Raw genomic sequence first — 15,876 nt, 5'->3', positions numbered from 1 at the left:
GCAGCGCGTCCCGGCACGGCACACCCATCCCACATAGCCACCCTCCACCCCCCGCCCGCTACAGCACCGGCCACAGAGCGCCAGGAGCCCCGGGCATCTCTCCCAGCTCTGGCGGTTCAGCTAAAAATTCCACCTCTGTACCCCCTAAGTTTTCCCAGTTTTTCCAAGCTAGGAGCTGCACAGAAGTCAGGCAGGGGAAATGACATCAGGGAACAGCTGTAAATTCAAAGGCACAAAGAGAAGATGTAGCAGGAAAGGGGAAAGGTTTCAGAAAATATTTCTGTGATCTAATAATAATTTCGGATTCCCTACTGAGAAGAACAGGAACTCACAGCCATTCAAGCCTGACAGTCCCCTGCAGCGGGAGCTCAGCACACATCCACAAAGGCAAGTCCAGCATCTTAAATGAAAAAATAAAAATAAAAACCAGAAGAAAAAGGTGATTTCTTTTGCTTCAGAGTTATTTCAAGTTCTTAAAGCCCAAGCAACATTTGCTCTTGATTTTGGTTGGGTGAATCATGAGCAGTGGGCACGGGTCATGCCATTCATTTAGCTGAAAACCCGGGGTCATTTAGAGGGGACACAAGAACTGTTTGTGTAGCGACCTCGGGCTGCAGAGGGGCAGGAGAAAGGCCAAGGGAGCTCCCTGGGGCCACCAGGGCCTGTGGGGAACAGAATGGACGCTTGGATGACCAGTGGAGGTGAGGAGTGGATCTGAGTTCATCTACAGGGAAATAAGGAGGGGATACTCTGGAGTGAAAAGCTGAGGTGATGAGTTCACCCACCTGGGCACGAGTTGTGTTTGCACAAAGTGGGAACAGAGGTGAAGGTCAATCCAAAGTCGATCCTGCTTGACCTCTGAATTCCAGGATAAGTTTTACAAGCTGCCAAATGAGGGAGTAAAAATACAGAAAATGAAACCGAGAGCATTAATGAGGTTCCTGGGAATCAATTACATTGTTGTCATAGAATTCTTAATGAGTTTTGAGCTTTTGATGACAACAATTCGGTTCTTGATTTGGATTAATCACTGTGTGGGATTTGGGGTTTATCTGGATTTTAAAGGCCTCATGGTGGCCCTGACACTGCCCAGGAGCTGTTAGGAAAAGCAGAATCAAAGATCCTGGTAGGCACAGGGTGGTTTTCCCTAGAGTGGATTGTGGAGGAATTGTTTGGGACTTGGATTGTCCCTCTGGGTGATGCCAGTTGCTGTGATTTGTGTAATTCCATACATTTGACTCCCAACACTTCCCAGCCCAGGGGCTTGAGCTGACAGGGCAGCACAAAGATTGTTCTCTGTGCTGTGCCCAGATTTGGGGCTCGCTGTCAGCTTTGCTAGCTCCCATGAATTATCCCATAGCCCCGAATTCCCTGCTCAATTCCCACTGCCATAACCTCACAGCACCTCATGGAGTGGGGATATTCCCATTATTCCCATGCAGAGCTGCCACTTGAATGCCAGCTGTGGCAGGAAGCAGCAGAGCTTCCAAGGAAGCCCCAGGAACGGGGACAGGTGTATATTCCAAAGAATTTGCTGTTTCAAACCCTCATCCCCCAGACCCCGATGTCCCTGGGGGGCACTTGACAGAGTTACCTGGATTTCAGCTGATTTCACCCCCCCGAGCTCGGGCTCCAGGTGATATTTTCAAGCAGGAGAAGGCAGGGGCCGGAGGCTCTCCTGGCCCATGCCGAGGCAGTCCCTGGGCCCATGAGAAAATCTCTCTCTCCCTGCAGAATTTCGGTTCTTTCCAGAGCCTCAGCAGTGACTTATGCAAGTTCTTTTCCCTCAGGAAAGGGAAGGACATCCCTGCCTTCAGCGCATCTCCAGTGGGACCCACCTGCAAAAGCTTTCCATCCCTTCTGCACTTCCAGCTGGCTCCCTGAAAAACTCCCACCTTCATCCAAACAGAACTTCATCCCACCCAAACCTTTGATTTTAAGGCATCTCTGCGGGCTGTTGGTTGGGATTTAATGTCTGTGAGAGAAGAGTGCCTTGGCTTTAAGGCTGCTGCTGGATGATGGCCTTAGGCTGGAAGGGAAGGGATTCGGGGAGGCCGGGACATACCTGGCAGCTGCGTGGGAGCTCTGGGAGGTCAGAACCGGGAATTGCTGTTTGAGCTCCTCTGCAGGCGGCCCGTGCTGCCATCCCCAGGAAATGCCAGCTGTTCTTGGGGGGCTTTTGGGCTGTCAGTGGCCTCTGTCCGGGCTGAAGCATCTCTGGGTGCCTGTTCAGAGCAGCCCCTGGCCCAGGAGCTGCGGGCAGCCCTTGAGCCGTGTCCGTGCCCATCCCCGGGATGTGTGCTCGGCACAGGCGGGACACTGCAGGCACAGCCCTCCCCTGCAGAGCCCAAGGACAAGAGGTGCTGGTTGCCTTTTGGGGGCTCCTGGCCTTCCCCTGCCCCACGTTCCCAGCCAGCTGAGACACACAGAAACACCAAGGAACGCTGCTGGCAGCGAGCGGGAGACACTGAGGCCTCTGTGCAGCTCTGGGCCTCAAAAGCAGCCCCAGCTTCAGCAGCTGCCATCATTTTGGCCTGGCAATACTCACCTGCAGGAAATGTCCTATTTACCTGAGAGTCAGGTTTTAGGATCCCTCTCAACCCCAATATATCCTCAATATATCCTGTGATCTGGAAGTAAAGAGAAAAATGCTCAGCTGAATTTTTTAAAAAAGAGGTTTTACCATTGCAGAGCTTTTTTTGAGTTGCAAAGCAGGGGCAGGGGGAGCATCTCACCCTCAGGTGTTGGAGAAGCAGCCTGAGTGGAACCGTGCCCCGCCCCGGCCGAGCGGCTCCTCCCGCCCGCGGTGCTCCAGCCCCGCTCGTTCCACAGGGAGAGGCGGGCGGGAGCCCCACGGGTGGGCGGGCACGGGGAACTGGGAGTCAGGAGCTGCTCTGCGCTGGAGTGTGCAAGGAGTGTGCAAACGAGTGTGAAACGAGTGTGCAACGAGTGTGCAAATGAGTGTGAAACGAGTGTGCAACGAGTGTGCAAATGGGTGTGCAACGAGTGTGAAACGAGTGTGCATGAGTAATCGATCGGCAGGCATTAGCAATCGATCGCCGAGCCAATCGACCGGCAGGCAGTAGCAATCGATCGCCGAGCCGATCGATCGACAGGCATTAGCAATCGATCGCCGATCGAATCGATTGACAGGCATTAGCAGTCGATCCCCGATCTAATCGATCGCCAGGCGTTAGCAATCGATCCCCGATCTAATCGATCGCCAGGCATTAGCAATCGATCGCCGATCTAATCGATCGACAGGCATTAGCAATCGATCCCCGATCTACTCGATCGACAGGCATTAGCAATCGATCCCCGATCTAATCGATCGCCGATCGATTCGATCGGCAGGCATTAGCAATCGATCGCCGATCTAATCGATTGGCAGGCATTAGCAGTCGATCCCCGATCTAATCGATCGCCAGACATTAGCAATCGATCGCCAGGCATTAGCAATCGATCCCCGATCTAATCGATCGGCAGGCATTGGCAATCGATCCCCGATCTAATCGGTCGGCAGGCATTAGCAATCGATCGCCGATCTAATCGATCGACAGGCATTAGCAATCGATCCCCGATCTAATCGATCGGCAGGCATTGGCAATCGATCCCCGATCTAATCGATCGGCAGGCATTGGCAATCGATCGGCAGTCATTAGCAATCGATCGCCGATCGAATCGATCGGCAGTCATTAGCAATCGATCGGCAGGCATTAGCAGTCGAACCCCGATCTAATCGATCGGCAGGCATTAGCAGTCGATCCCCGATCTAATTGATCGACAGGCATTAGCAGTCGATCCCCGATCTAATCGATCGGCAGGCATTAGCAGTCGATCCCCGATCTAATCGATCGGCAGGCATTAGCGGTCGATCCCCGATCTAATCGATCGGCAGGCATTAGCAATCGATCCCCGATCTAATCGATCGACAGGCATTAGCAATCGATCCCCGATCTAATCGCTCGGCAGGCATTGGCAATCGATCGCCGATCGAATCGATCGGCAGGCATTAGCAATCGATCGCCGATCGAATCGATCGACAGGCATTAGCAGTTGATCGCTGAGCAATCAATCAACAGGCATTAGCAATTGAGCACTGAGCAATCAATCACACTCGTTGCACAGACCTTGCCTACTCTTTACACACTTCTTGCACACTTATTGCACCCTCCTTGAACACAACTCACACACTCCATGCACACTTAGTCACACTCATTGCACATCCCTTACAAACATCTTGCACACTCCTTGAACAGTCCTTCCACACTCGTTGCACTCTCCTTGCAGTACTGCCAGGGCGCTGGCTCGCAGGGTGGCTGCTTTGTGGACAGGCAAGGGATGGCAAAAAGGAGAATCCCAATCCTTCAAAAAATCCTCCTAAATGAATATCTTAAGCTGGCACCCACCTGGCCTCTGGCATCCTGGGCTGGGAAATCTTGCAAGTGGACCACCTAAAATAAAAAAAAAAAAACAGTGGATGCTTAGAGTTGCACAAGAAATTGAGAACTGAGCAAAAACAACTGCTTTAGTCCACAGGTCACAGCTCACCTTGCCCACTTCACCTTGACTGCTGATATCCAGCTTTATTTCCTGAAAATAAAGACAAAGAACAGCGCTGTAACACAGTCACTATTTACACTTCCCCTGCAAAGACAAACATTGACCGACCTTCTCAGGGGAACCCCCTCACCCAGGATGGGGCGCTCTGCCATGTATTTGATCCATCTGCATCTGAAGGGAAGTTAGGACAAAAGTCAGAGCACTGCAAGATATCTTAAGAGCTCCAGACATCTTGGGTCAATCCACAGACATCATCTAGAGTCCCAACAACACCCCATATTACAAATTTCAAGTCCCCGGGACTTGTCCTATCACACCTACACCCAGACTATGCAGCAGGGCAGGGCAGCTCCAGGCCAAATACATGCAGGCACCCGTGACACAGGGCATGACAAACAAGGAGGTGACACAGGGAGGAAAAGACTCTAGGCTGGAAGAATGACCACAAGGACTGAGAGAATGCAAAATGAGATGACTGAGCTGAGACTGAAGGCGAGCTGACAAGGCTGGAAGAAGATGCTAGTAGAATGATTTATTCCGAGAACCACAACGATGGATGCCTGAGAATCCTCTGGTCAGAATCCTCTCCCTGTCTTTGCATCCAAGTCCTAATCCACTGTAATGGATCCTCGCGGTGTCGATACAGCTCAGAACAAGACCTTAAAAGACATCAGACCAGATGCTTCTAAAGAAAGATGAGATTCTGATGCCTGTCTGAGCTCCTGGGTCAAAGGTTCAATGGCGTTGGCACCAGGCGAGGAATGCAGAGATCAGAGATGCTAAGAATGATGCCAGGGTTTCTGTTTTGTTATCTACTGTGGTGCCAAAGCCTCAGGGCTGAGCTCTGGGCATTTGAGGATGGGAATAGGAAAGGGTCAGCCCATGGGGGAACCTCTGGCTTTGAACAGCTGCTTTTTTGTGTCAGGCTGTCCATGGACATAGCCCTGCTTTGCTGCTGAAAGCATGACTGTCCCAGAACATGAACACACTGACAGTGTCAGTACAGCTATCACTTCTATCAAATACATATTTGATGGAGATGTTTGGTTTCCTGCCCCTTGGATTTCTGCCAGATAGCCAAAGAAACAAAGTTATGGGCAGATTCTGTGGGCAAACTGGGCACTTTCAGTGGGCTATTTGGCTTCTGAGAAGTCAAGTTGGTCCACTTTGGAAGAGAAATCACCACTTTCTAGAGCCTGATGGGCCAAAAGACCTGTGAATTATAAAGATGCACAGGGACTGGATAAATCCCATACAAACAGCTCACTGCTCTTCAAGGGTCTTACACAGCCACCTCCTCAGCCTGACCTGGGGCAGGAGAGAACCATCAATATGGGGTTTTTTCCCAATAAAAATGAAGAAGGCAAGACTGGGCCCTGGTCTGTGTGAGAACAAGCAAATGAACCCAGATGACTCACTTTCTTCATAATTCTCTAACCACTGGGACAGTCTTTCTTCTTTTACAATATCTATTTGAAAACCTGCAGTGTCCTTTTAGGTATTGCATAGCCTATTTTAAGGATCAGACTTTTTCCTCCCTTGGTTTTCTAGAATATCTGAAGAAGCATGAATACATGTATCAGCTGAACCAGGCTCCACGCAGCATTCCCGTGTGGTTTATTTCCACTCATGCTTCTGCTATGGGCACATCACTGTGTGTTCCCCAGTGCCATAGCCAGGGTGTCCTGGCTCTGGGTGCTGGCTGCCAAGGGCCACCGAAGCAGCTGCATCTGGAATTGAACCGTCAGCGGCACCGGCTGGAGCTCTTGATCCTCCTCCACTTCAGCAGTGTCTTTGTTTCTTCCTTTTCCTGGGGTAAGAAGTACATTTATCACTGTCTTGAGGGAGTAAATCATCCTTAAAAGCAGCAGCAAGGGCCTCGAGGGAAATCTATTTGAATATGACTTTGTATGATAGGCCCAAAATGTATCTTTAGACTGGCAATTGACCTGGGTGCAGCCTTGCTTTTTGTTGTGAAACTGCCCTAGGGCAACATAAAAATGCAGAAATAAATTATTTCAAGGATCCTGGAAAATCAAGTGTGGGGTAAATGAGACCTACGTGAGACTACTTCCAAAGACATCCTTCAGTGTCTGGGCAAATGGTTCACTTGTGACAAAAGCCTGCTGCCTTTCCTCTTTGAGCCGCCTGGAAGTGATCCCAATTCCTCTGAAAAGGCTTCTTATTTGTGTGCATTCGCTGACTGAGGGATGCAAATCAGCCTCAGCTCCCGGCTGTGAGTGCCGGTCCCTGCACAACCCCGCTGGACACAGAGCTGGGAGCCACCCCCTGTCCCCCGGGGCACGGCCACTGTCCCATCTCCAAAGGTGCGTGGTCCCCAGGTGATGAGCGAGTGTCAAACAGCCCCGGAGCAGCTGGTGACTCAGGGGACAGGCAGGATGTGCAGACACTGAGATCGGCAGGGCTCGAGCAGCCCCCCCAAAAGCCACGACTGGGGTGTCCTGGTGAGTCACAGCCGTGGGACAGCGTGTGTAGCGAGCTGTGGAGCAGCTCATTTTTAGGCACTGTGAATTTTGCACTGACACTTTGAAATACGCACTCAGTGGCCTCACAGTGCAGCCAAGCGAGCCCCCACCTGCACAGGCACACGGGGACACCAAATTAAGCACAAATCTCTAATAGCCGTGGGTTTCCTGCAGCAGCAGCACTTCTGTGCACACAACAGCGTTTCTACCCTCATTCAAGCTGAAGAGAAACCTCCTGCACGCACTGACCACATACCAGGGAGGGAAGGAACAAAGAAACAGCCACTGCTGAAGCTGAGCTGTTTGACAGCAGCTGCCTGCTTCAGCAACAGGCTGAGTGTACATCGCAAATACACATCTTCTTGTGGGGGACAGCAATTCCAGGAATTCTTTTCAGATCGCTGGGGGAGGCCACAGGCTTCTCTCAATGCAGACACAGCCCAGGACTGCAGAGCTCTGAGAGCGTCCCCAAAGATGGGGACCTTGCTGTGGGTGACAGGGCACAGGAAAGGAGCCTGGAGCTCTGTGGGTTAACTGCACTCTTAAATCTGATGCCAGAGCAGGAAAACAAATCTCCTTTGGTAGCTCTGAGCTCTGGCCCTCTCCATGCTCTCCTTGACCCACGAGCAGCTTTTCAGCATTGCTTGGCCACCCCTTCCCACTTCCTCCCACTCTTGCATCTCTTCCTCCCCTTCCGATATGTCGGCACTGCTATTTTTGCAGTCAAAAACAAGATTGCTGGAAAAAATAACCTGCAAGAGGCAGGGTGAGGTTTGCCTCTGGCAGATTAAGCAACGCTGCTGTCTGAGCAGCTCTGAGCTCCGCGTTGGGAAGCAGGGGACATACCCGGTGGGGTCGGGGTGGTCTCTTCATGGGTGACAGCAGACTGGGATCTGTTCCCAGCCCTGCCATGGGCTGGCTGGGGCACCTGGGGCTCTCTGTGCATCTCATCTCCAAACCAGAGAGAACAATAATCCCCTCTACAAAGCGCTTGGAGATGCGAGCTGGCAGTGGATGAGGAGCTCATTTGTGCATCCCAGGCAGCCCTCTCCCAGCTGCCCGCCCACGCCACCGCCCACACTTGGCAGCCAGCACAGTGGGCAGCACTTTTCTCTCCCAAAAATCTGCTTTGCCCTTCTCCCCTGGCACAGGGTGCTGTAGGTGTGTGTCTCACAGCCCACCCTCGGTGCTTGTGCAGACACCAGCTCATGGAGAGTCCAGGCTGTGTCTGTCCTGAGAGCCCTGCAGTCAATGTCTGTATTCACGGCTCAGGATGTGAGTAAGTCCCTGCTCCTGGAGCTGGCAGAATGGCTGGGCCCTGCTCCTGTTTGCTCTCTCACACACCCCACCCTCTGCCCTGCCAGCTCCAGCCTCTGTCACCTTTGGGAGGTTTTCTGGCTGGCCTCACCTTCTTTCTCTGCTTTGGGCTTTTTGTTCTTGTCTTTGCCTTTTTTTACCTCCTGTGGAGAGAGATGGTTCCACAGTTAGGCTGTGTTGAAATTCACTGCCCTCATTCAGTCTTGTGACAGCTGTCATCATCTGGGTGCTGTCACTGGGATTTCAGGGGCAGAGGAAAGAGGGGAGAGGGAGCAGGAGCAAAGCAGAGTGGCTGCTCAAGAAGAGAATCCAGGAAACAGAAAGTTGGTACAGCTGGTACGTGCTGCCATGCTGAGAGAGCACCAGAGGAAGCATGAGTGGCTGCTTACACATTCTGGAATGGAAAAATAAACTCATGTATTCTCCTAGGCCCAGAAAAAGTAGCAGTACTGCTTGCTAATATCAGCCTTAAATAACCACACCAGCAGCGATAGATGCTGGTTAGGCAGGGCTATTTCAGCCCCATTTTGGGGAGAGAAGAACTGAGGGATGGACAGATGGACACCCAGATCAGAGAGGGCATTTCTGAACCCCAGCCTGCAACCCTGTCCTGGGACATGCTCCTTACCTTCTCCTCCAGAAGTGATGGTTCTGGTGGTTTCTCAGGGATCAGGATCCCAAAGTCACACACAGTTGCCACCAGGTCCTCGGTGGCCAGCAGGGTCTCCAAGGTCACCCTCATGGTGCCCAGGGTGCTCCGAATGGGAGGGTCGCTGCGAAATTCACATGGCTGCTGCTTCTTCTTTTTCTGCTTGTCCTCAGACATGGGGACAGGTCTCAGCAGAAGGCTGGAGTCCCTTTATCTGAGAGAAGTAACCCCAACCCAGCCCCTTGCCCACCACTGCATCCTGGCCAAGGTGTGTGTCAACAGCTGCTGCCTTCCCCCCACAGAAAGGGGAGACTTTGGGAGAGGTCTTTCTCTCTGACACACCAAACTGACTCAGGAGAAGGGTCCTTGTTCTCCCATCACTGTTTTTGCAACTCAGATATAATTTGGTCATTGTTCTTTCCCAGCACCCTACCTTTGCACCGTTCTTCTTCAGCTCCTGCCCCTCCTTTTTATTTGTGACAGCGTTTTCTTCTGCATCAGCATCCACAGGCCAGGAAAGCACCTGCCAGGAGAGAGGAGCTGGCTCAGGGTCACTGCCATCCCAGCCTGCCTCCCAGGGGGAATGTGATGCCTGGGCCTCCCAGCAGCTCTTCCCCCTTCATCCAGCTCGGCCACACTCTCACCTTCTCCTCCACAACCGAGACAATCGCTCCAGCCTCCAGGTAGGATTTCAGCCTCACCAAGTCCTTGGCAATGTGTTCCTTCCTGTAGCTGCAGTCAATGGTGTCTGCCCAGGGCTGTCCAGGGGTGGCAAACACCTTTGCTGTGTAGGGACACAAAAGAGTTCAGAGGAGACCTCTCTTTCCCCAGAACAGAAGGACCCCCAGGACATGGCTGGTGCCAGGTCCATCAGTCCCAGGAGCAGCCCAGCTGGCAGTGTGAGGGACATCCCGATGCCACCACATCACACAAAGAGCTACAAACCTGCCCTGAGAGATGGGACACAAGATCATGAGATTCCTCATTTACCAGAGTGGGCCCTGGGCTCCTCTGTGGCTGCAGGCTCCTGATGGCTCTTTGTTTCTCCTGTGTCCTGAGCAGAGCTGTCCACATTCAGCGTGGCCACTGTGGGACTCTGGTGGATTTTTGTTCCCTGGAACAGAGATGGATCTGCCTCCAAAATCCTATTCCCCAGCCCACCCTCATGGGAAGAAGGGACTTCAGTGCCAAGGAAAGGGTCTGCCACAGTCAGCAGGAGGGGGCTGTGATTGCAGTCCCACGTGCAGAGCTCTGGGCTCCCTGAGAGGGATGTGGAACGTGGGCAGCTGGGGCTTGTCCTGCTGGATGCAGCCACATGGGAATTCTGTCCCCAGCACTGCTGCTGCCCACGCCAGCCCCATCAGCCCATAGCCTGGAGTTCCTCCTGCTGTGACCTGCCATGCTGCTTGTTTCCAGGAGCACAATCAAGCACCAACCTCAGGGCTGCCCCTGTCCTCGAGCTCGTCTCCCTCTGCAAACTCGTAGGTCACACAGTAGCTGTAGGTGATCACTGGTCCCTCGGAGCCAACCTCCAGCAGCTGAAAAGCTTCGGGATTAGGGAGTCCCTTCAACTCCCCAATGCTCACAACCACTCGTGCTTCACTCCTGATCAGCTCTGAAAGGAAGGCAATCTTGCCATGAAGCTGCAGCGCCTCCCTTCCAGAGAGAGGAAGGAACAGAGCAAGCAGAAACCTCCAGGTCCCATGTCCCACCTGCTGGCATCCCTCGGTGCCAGCCTGTGCAAATGCTGTGACAAACCAGTGCCACGTGGGGTCACTCCAAAGCCACACAAACACCTCTTGGCTTGGCTGCTCTGCTCCTTCAACATTTGGGTCTCCAAAAAGCACATTCAGCACATAAACTCATTGAGTAGGGGCCATCAAGAGAGGTTTCCCATCCCGGGTGTCCCCAGCCTCCTGCTGTCATCCCAGTCAGGGACGTGGCACAGAGGTGGCACTGCTGTGTGCAGACAGTGCAGCTCCATGTGAGCACCTTCCCCTGTACAATGTTCCTCTTGCCACAGCTTGGGAGGGAAACACATGGCCTTAAACCAGTGCTGGGACTGGGATTGGTTGTTCTTGGGCCTAAGGCTGAAACTGCCTCGACTGTAATTACAGAGCTCAACCACAATGCAAACTCCACTCCTGGATCACAGGATCAGCACGGGCAGGCTCAAAGGCCTGGGCTCACCTGGCTGCCTTGCCAGACCATGGAACTGCTGCCTCTCTTCAGGCCATATGTGGATGTCATCGAGGATGAACAGTTTGGGCAGGCTGTCCACAAGGAAGCCTCTGTAAGTGGGGGTGAGAGCCAGTGGGTTGCCTTGGAGCAGCAGGATGTGGAGGTTCTGCAGGGTGGACAGTTGGGACACCAACCCTGGCAGGTCCGTGAGGCTGTTAAAGCTCAGATCAAGGGAGACAAGGTTTGGCCTAAGGAGAGAACCCAGGGAAGGAGGTAAGGCAGCCAGCACCCATTTGAGGACAGAAAGCTACAGCCCTGGGACAAAAACAGAAACAAAAATCATATTTTCCCAGAACAAACTGGGTTGAACTGAGGAATCAAATCTGGAGGCCAGTTCCAAATTCCTGTCATACAATCCATTGCCAGTCTGCCCCACAACACAAAAACATTGACCCCACTGCACCATTTGGTGATGCAGTTTACACTTCAGATCCTTACAGACTTCCAGCAGTGGCTTTGGGAAGGACATGGAAAAATTAAACTGCCCAGGGAAATGGAACTGTGGTGGGCAGAGTGTCAGGGCAGCTCCCCTGGTCATCTCCCTATTCCACACCTTGCTAAGGACCAAGACAACCTCTAGGCATGAGACAGATTGCTCTGCACAGAGAGTAGACACAGAGCAAAGAAACAACCATTCTGAATTTTCCCAAAAAGGGCCACCTCCATGGCTTGAGGTCACCTCTTCATATCTGCTTGTTTCCCTTCCAGGAGCCCACGTTCAGCTTGTGGCATTACCAGAAATCCATGGTGAGGTGCTTTTCCTGGGAAGGGCCACAGAGCCGGTTGTAGCCCAGCCCCAAGTGCTGGAGTTTCGGGGGTGGCCGAGCACACAGGTCCTGCAGATCACCCACAGCATTGCAGCAGAGCTCCAGGACCTGTCCCGGACAGAAGGAACAACAAACACCTTGGAAACGAGCTGTTCCTGACACCCTCTCGAGCTGTTTGGCTTCCACTGTGCTCCCACATGGGAATTCCTGTCCCATCCTGCATAAGACCCTTCCTGCTCACCTTCAGAGTCCGGGGCAGGTGGGCTGAGGTTACTCTGCTGATGTGGTTGGCACTGAGGATGAGCTCCTCCAGCTGCTGGAACCGCAGCAGACCCTTATCCACCTCCTCCACCTGCAAAGAGCTGGGTTTGGCCAACTTGTCCCTGAGGCACGTCGTGGGCAGGGTGACATGGACACGTGTTGATCTGTGTGACATCTGTGTGACACGGATTAGCACAACAACCTGGGGAGGCTCTGGGGAGAAGCTCTACTCAAGCTGCAGCACCTGGGAAGACCCTGGGATGGGAAGGTGTCCTTTTCCCAAGATGTTTTCCTCCAACACAGTTTCCTGGCCTACAGCTTTATGGGCACCAGCAGCTGCACTTACCCCCTTGTCGAGTATCCGCAGGGACTTGACAAGCTGGAAGATTCTGGAGCCACGAAGGAGCTCGGGTGCCAGCACGGCCACTTCCCGTAGGAGCCGGTGCTGGGGGCTGCAGTTGGGGGGCAGTGCCCAGGGGCTGTGCTGATCCCTCAGCAGCTCCAGCAGCGCCTCGGGGCTCTCCTCTCCCGGTGGCACAGCCTCCTCCAGCCCTGCTGGCTCTGCCCGGGGCCTCCTGCGGGCATGGAGGCGGGATTTGTTCTGCAGACAGGGAGAGAGGAGAGGCAGTGGCAGCCCTGTGCCATGTCCCATGGCTGTGCCCCTCCAGATTCTTACCCAGCTGCCGAGGCCACAGGGGAAGTCCTGCAGCCCCAGGTGCTGCAGGTACTCCTGAAAAGCAGCCGAGACGCTGCGGGGTGCTGCCATCCAGCCCCAGCCTGGCAGGGAAGCCCCTGGCTTAGTGGTTTGTGTTTCTGTTGCTAGGAGATGGTGCCATGGAACCAAACTCTCCAAGCAGAGGGTGGAGCAGGTCTGGAATAGCACCAAGCTGGCCCAGCTGGGAATAAATCCCTGGTTTTCTGGTTCCCAATGGGTTCTGGGGGCTGCTCTCCACCAGGGAAAAGCAGGTGGCCTCATGCTGCACTGAGGGTACAGCATCAGCGTTCTCCTGTGGCTGGGGACCCGTGGCATGGAATTTGCCATTTCCCTTATCTGTGTCCTGAGTGTCACTCGGGTTTCAGGGAAGAAGCAGTCTGCTCTGAAAGCCCAGTTCTCCACTTTACATGGGGTGCACTGCCACACAGCCATGTAAGGCCATCAGAAAACAGGCTCACGACTGAAAATACCAGCTCCCACACTTGGAAAAAATAGGTGAACTCCAGGAACAAAAGCCACAGCTGTGTCTCAGGTCAGCATCAGGTCTCCACACACAAATTTCCTTTTTCCAGCGATAGGTGTTGAGACAATGGCCACAAATTCCATTTTAGAGAGCTGACAGAGCAGCATGTGTCAGCAGAACTTCACAAATGAATCGCAGGTGCCCTGTGGTGTCTGATGGTTACGTGGTGGAAAGCTGAAGTTCTCAGGCTGGGTTTTACAGGACGGATGCTGACCTGCTCCCTTATCAGCTCAGCAGCTTATCACAGCTCATGTACAGACCGGAAAGGATGTGCACAGCTTGCACAGGCTATGAGATAATGGCATGTCCTGGAGTGGAATAACCACATAAAGTGCTGTCCTTAGGAGAAAATGAAGTAAAATCTTCTGAAAGTCTTTGAAAGAAAATTACCAGTGGTTGAATTGTGTTTGGTGGAAAAGCAAAGCTGTAAAAAATTCTGCTTCTTTTATTTGCATCACTAATTAAAATAACTCCACCCCATTGCCTTCAGTGCTGCAGAGATACTCCTGCTCTTGGGGGAAGACCAGATCCCAGTATTCCCTGGCAGTGCCCAATGGCATCTTTTATGTACAAGCTCTTGCACCTTCCACAGATCTTCCTGTGGGCCACTGACCAACTGCATCTCTGCAGGTTTGGTGCTTCCAAACAAGAAACGCTCCAAGATCACCCTTATGCTTGAAAGGAGCCATCTGTACCCACCACTGCCTTTGTAGGGACGTCCCCTAAAGAACACCACACACAAACATCTCTCTTTCTCTCTGTCTCCATTTTCCCACCAAATAATAATAAAATCCTCAAATAAAATAAGTGTCTGCCAGTCCTTTCTGTAGGCCATGGTAACTCATCTCTTCCTTGGCATTATTTAGCATCTGTTCTCTTTTGGTGTGTATGAGAATTCCCTGCTTTTGGTACTGGAAGCAGAAAACAGCCTCAGGGGAGTTGGAGAGATGGGTGACAGGGATGGGGAGAGGGGATCCTGAGCATCCCTTGGGAACAGGGTCTTGCAGGCATCCAGCAAAAGGATTTATACATGGAACTGGAGGTCTGACCTACCTTGCACACAAACCTTTTTCCTTCCCTGCATTGGCCCACTCTCACACTGACTCTGAAGGAGAAGCAATGACTTTGGGCAGCAATATCGTGCTCCCAACCACCTTAATAAATAAAACAAGAGTTTATGTTCCAAATCCTACACTTTGGAGAGCCCAAGGACTTAGATGGGATGGTCAAGCCAAGTATCCCAAGCTCTTAGTCAAAGAAATGACACAGGACACACTCTATGTCAGTTTGAAACTGCACTTAGATCACAATCAGTGAAGACGCATTTGAATCAACTTTCGATGTAATCTGTCAAAAAAGAAAAAAACCCGAATTATCGCTGGCAAAAAAAAAAAAAAAAAAAAAAAATACTGTGGGGGAGCCACTGACGCAGGACTCCCCAGCACTTAAATGCAGCCTGGCTGGCCCCATCCACAGCACTCCAGGCAGGCAGAAGCTCCAGAAGCAGCTCCAACGCCAGCTCCCAGCCAAGCCACTGCTGTCCCATCCCGCCATGGAGTGCAGAGCAGGTGGGTGTGATTTACCCTTGCTACAGGCTGTAAGGTTGCCCTGGTTGATGTTCATCTCCAGCTCAACCATTTCATGCTTAAATGCTTTAAAAATTTATCACGTTGCACAAAACTATTAAGATTTGCAAAAAAAATCTATGCAGAATATCGAGACAACTCATTGTATTCTTTCTTTCCTTTTGGTTTCCTCTCTTCATCTGAATGCAGAGATCAACAGGTTTGCAATCTTCCTCTTCTGTTTACTGGTTCCTTTGGGCTCCATGGCACCGACAGAGACATCAGAAAGCAAAGTGACTACAGGACAGAGGCTGAACCATTTCACTACAGAGATACCGACCTACGCAGTAGTAATACAACAGAAAGCACATGAATTGTTTGAATTCTATGTAAGTGCACCATTTTCCATGTGCTGTGCCTATGTCTGTGGAGAAATCTCTTAAATTATTATAAAGCACTAGAAAGATCACCAGAAAAAGTATTTGGGTTAAAAACTAAAGTAGCCTCTTCTCTGTATTCCATGCAAGAAGGAAAGGGTTCATTGCATTATTTCAGGGCAGTTGGACCAAGGGCAGCTGCAGAGAGCTTGGGTGACTTTGCCTCAGCTCATTGCCAGCTGGGATCTTCCTGATTTCCAGTGTTCCTTCTCAGTCTCCTAAGTCCTGTTGGGCATCTTCTTGCAGGAATTTAGTCAGATCACTAGAAACATGGTGGGAATTGCTTTGCCCTTCAGTCTGACCCTAGTGCTTGAGCACTTCTGCCAAAAATCCTGTTCACCCATCCTTTCCT

The 15,876-nt window shown here is 52.0% G+C and overlaps 2 protein-coding genes across 9 annotated transcripts; both read right to left on the bottom strand.

Annotated features, from left to right (window-relative positions):
* Positions 1–884: 884 nt before the first annotated feature.
* Positions 885–6,104, bottom strand: LOC148221623 (uncharacterized). Its single transcript, XM_088175973.1, has 5 exons — positions 5,982–6,104; positions 4,552–4,593; positions 4,410–4,454; positions 2,066–2,630; positions 885–1,975 (listed from the first exon to the last, which is right to left on the bottom strand). The coding sequence occupies exons 1-4, from the start codon at positions 5,988–5,990 to the stop codon at positions 2,094–2,096; spliced, it is 633 nt and encodes a 210-aa protein (XP_088032099.1). The 5' UTR covers positions 5,991–6,104; the 3' UTR covers positions 885–1,975; positions 2,066–2,093.
* On the bottom strand, positions 4,671–14,324 carry LRRC43 (leucine rich repeat containing 43). Of its 8 annotated transcripts, none has more exons than XR_015807651.1 (12): positions 12,631–14,324; positions 12,265–12,459; positions 11,992–12,131; positions 11,206–11,444; positions 10,452–10,630; positions 10,006–10,129; positions 9,660–9,799; positions 9,449–9,538; positions 8,995–9,183; positions 8,458–8,509; positions 6,138–6,373; positions 4,671–4,734 (listed from the first exon to the last, which is right to left on the bottom strand). XR_015807651.1 is itself a non-coding variant. In XM_088175970.1 (12 exons), the coding sequence occupies exons 1-12, from the start codon at positions 13,048–13,050 to the stop codon at positions 6,213–6,215; spliced, it is 1,770 nt and encodes a 589-aa protein (XP_088032096.1). In that variant the 5' UTR covers positions 13,051–13,075; the 3' UTR covers positions 6,137–6,212. The 8 variants fall into 8 exon arrangements, 5 of the variants coding, with proteins under 5 accessions (XP_088032093.1, XP_088032096.1, XP_088032094.1 ...); XM_088175970.1 differs by lacking the exon at positions 4,671–4,734 and having other exon boundaries at positions 6,137–6,373; positions 12,265–12,375; positions 12,631–12,885; positions 12,961–13,075; XR_015807653.1 differs by lacking the exon at positions 6,138–6,373 and having other exon boundaries at positions 8,995–9,139.
* Between the last annotated feature and the right edge of the window lie 1,552 nt (positions 14,325–15,876).

The sequence above is a fragment of the Sturnus vulgaris genome, chromosome 19, assembly GCF_052056855.1.
Source record: "Sturnus vulgaris isolate bStuVul1 chromosome 19, bStuVul1.hap1, whole genome shotgun sequence".
Taxonomy (NCBI): domain Eukaryota; kingdom Metazoa; phylum Chordata; class Aves; order Passeriformes; family Sturnidae; genus Sturnus; species Sturnus vulgaris.
The sequence above is the reverse complement of the archived record's forward strand: the minus strand, read 5'-3'. Positions and strand labels throughout refer to the sequence as shown.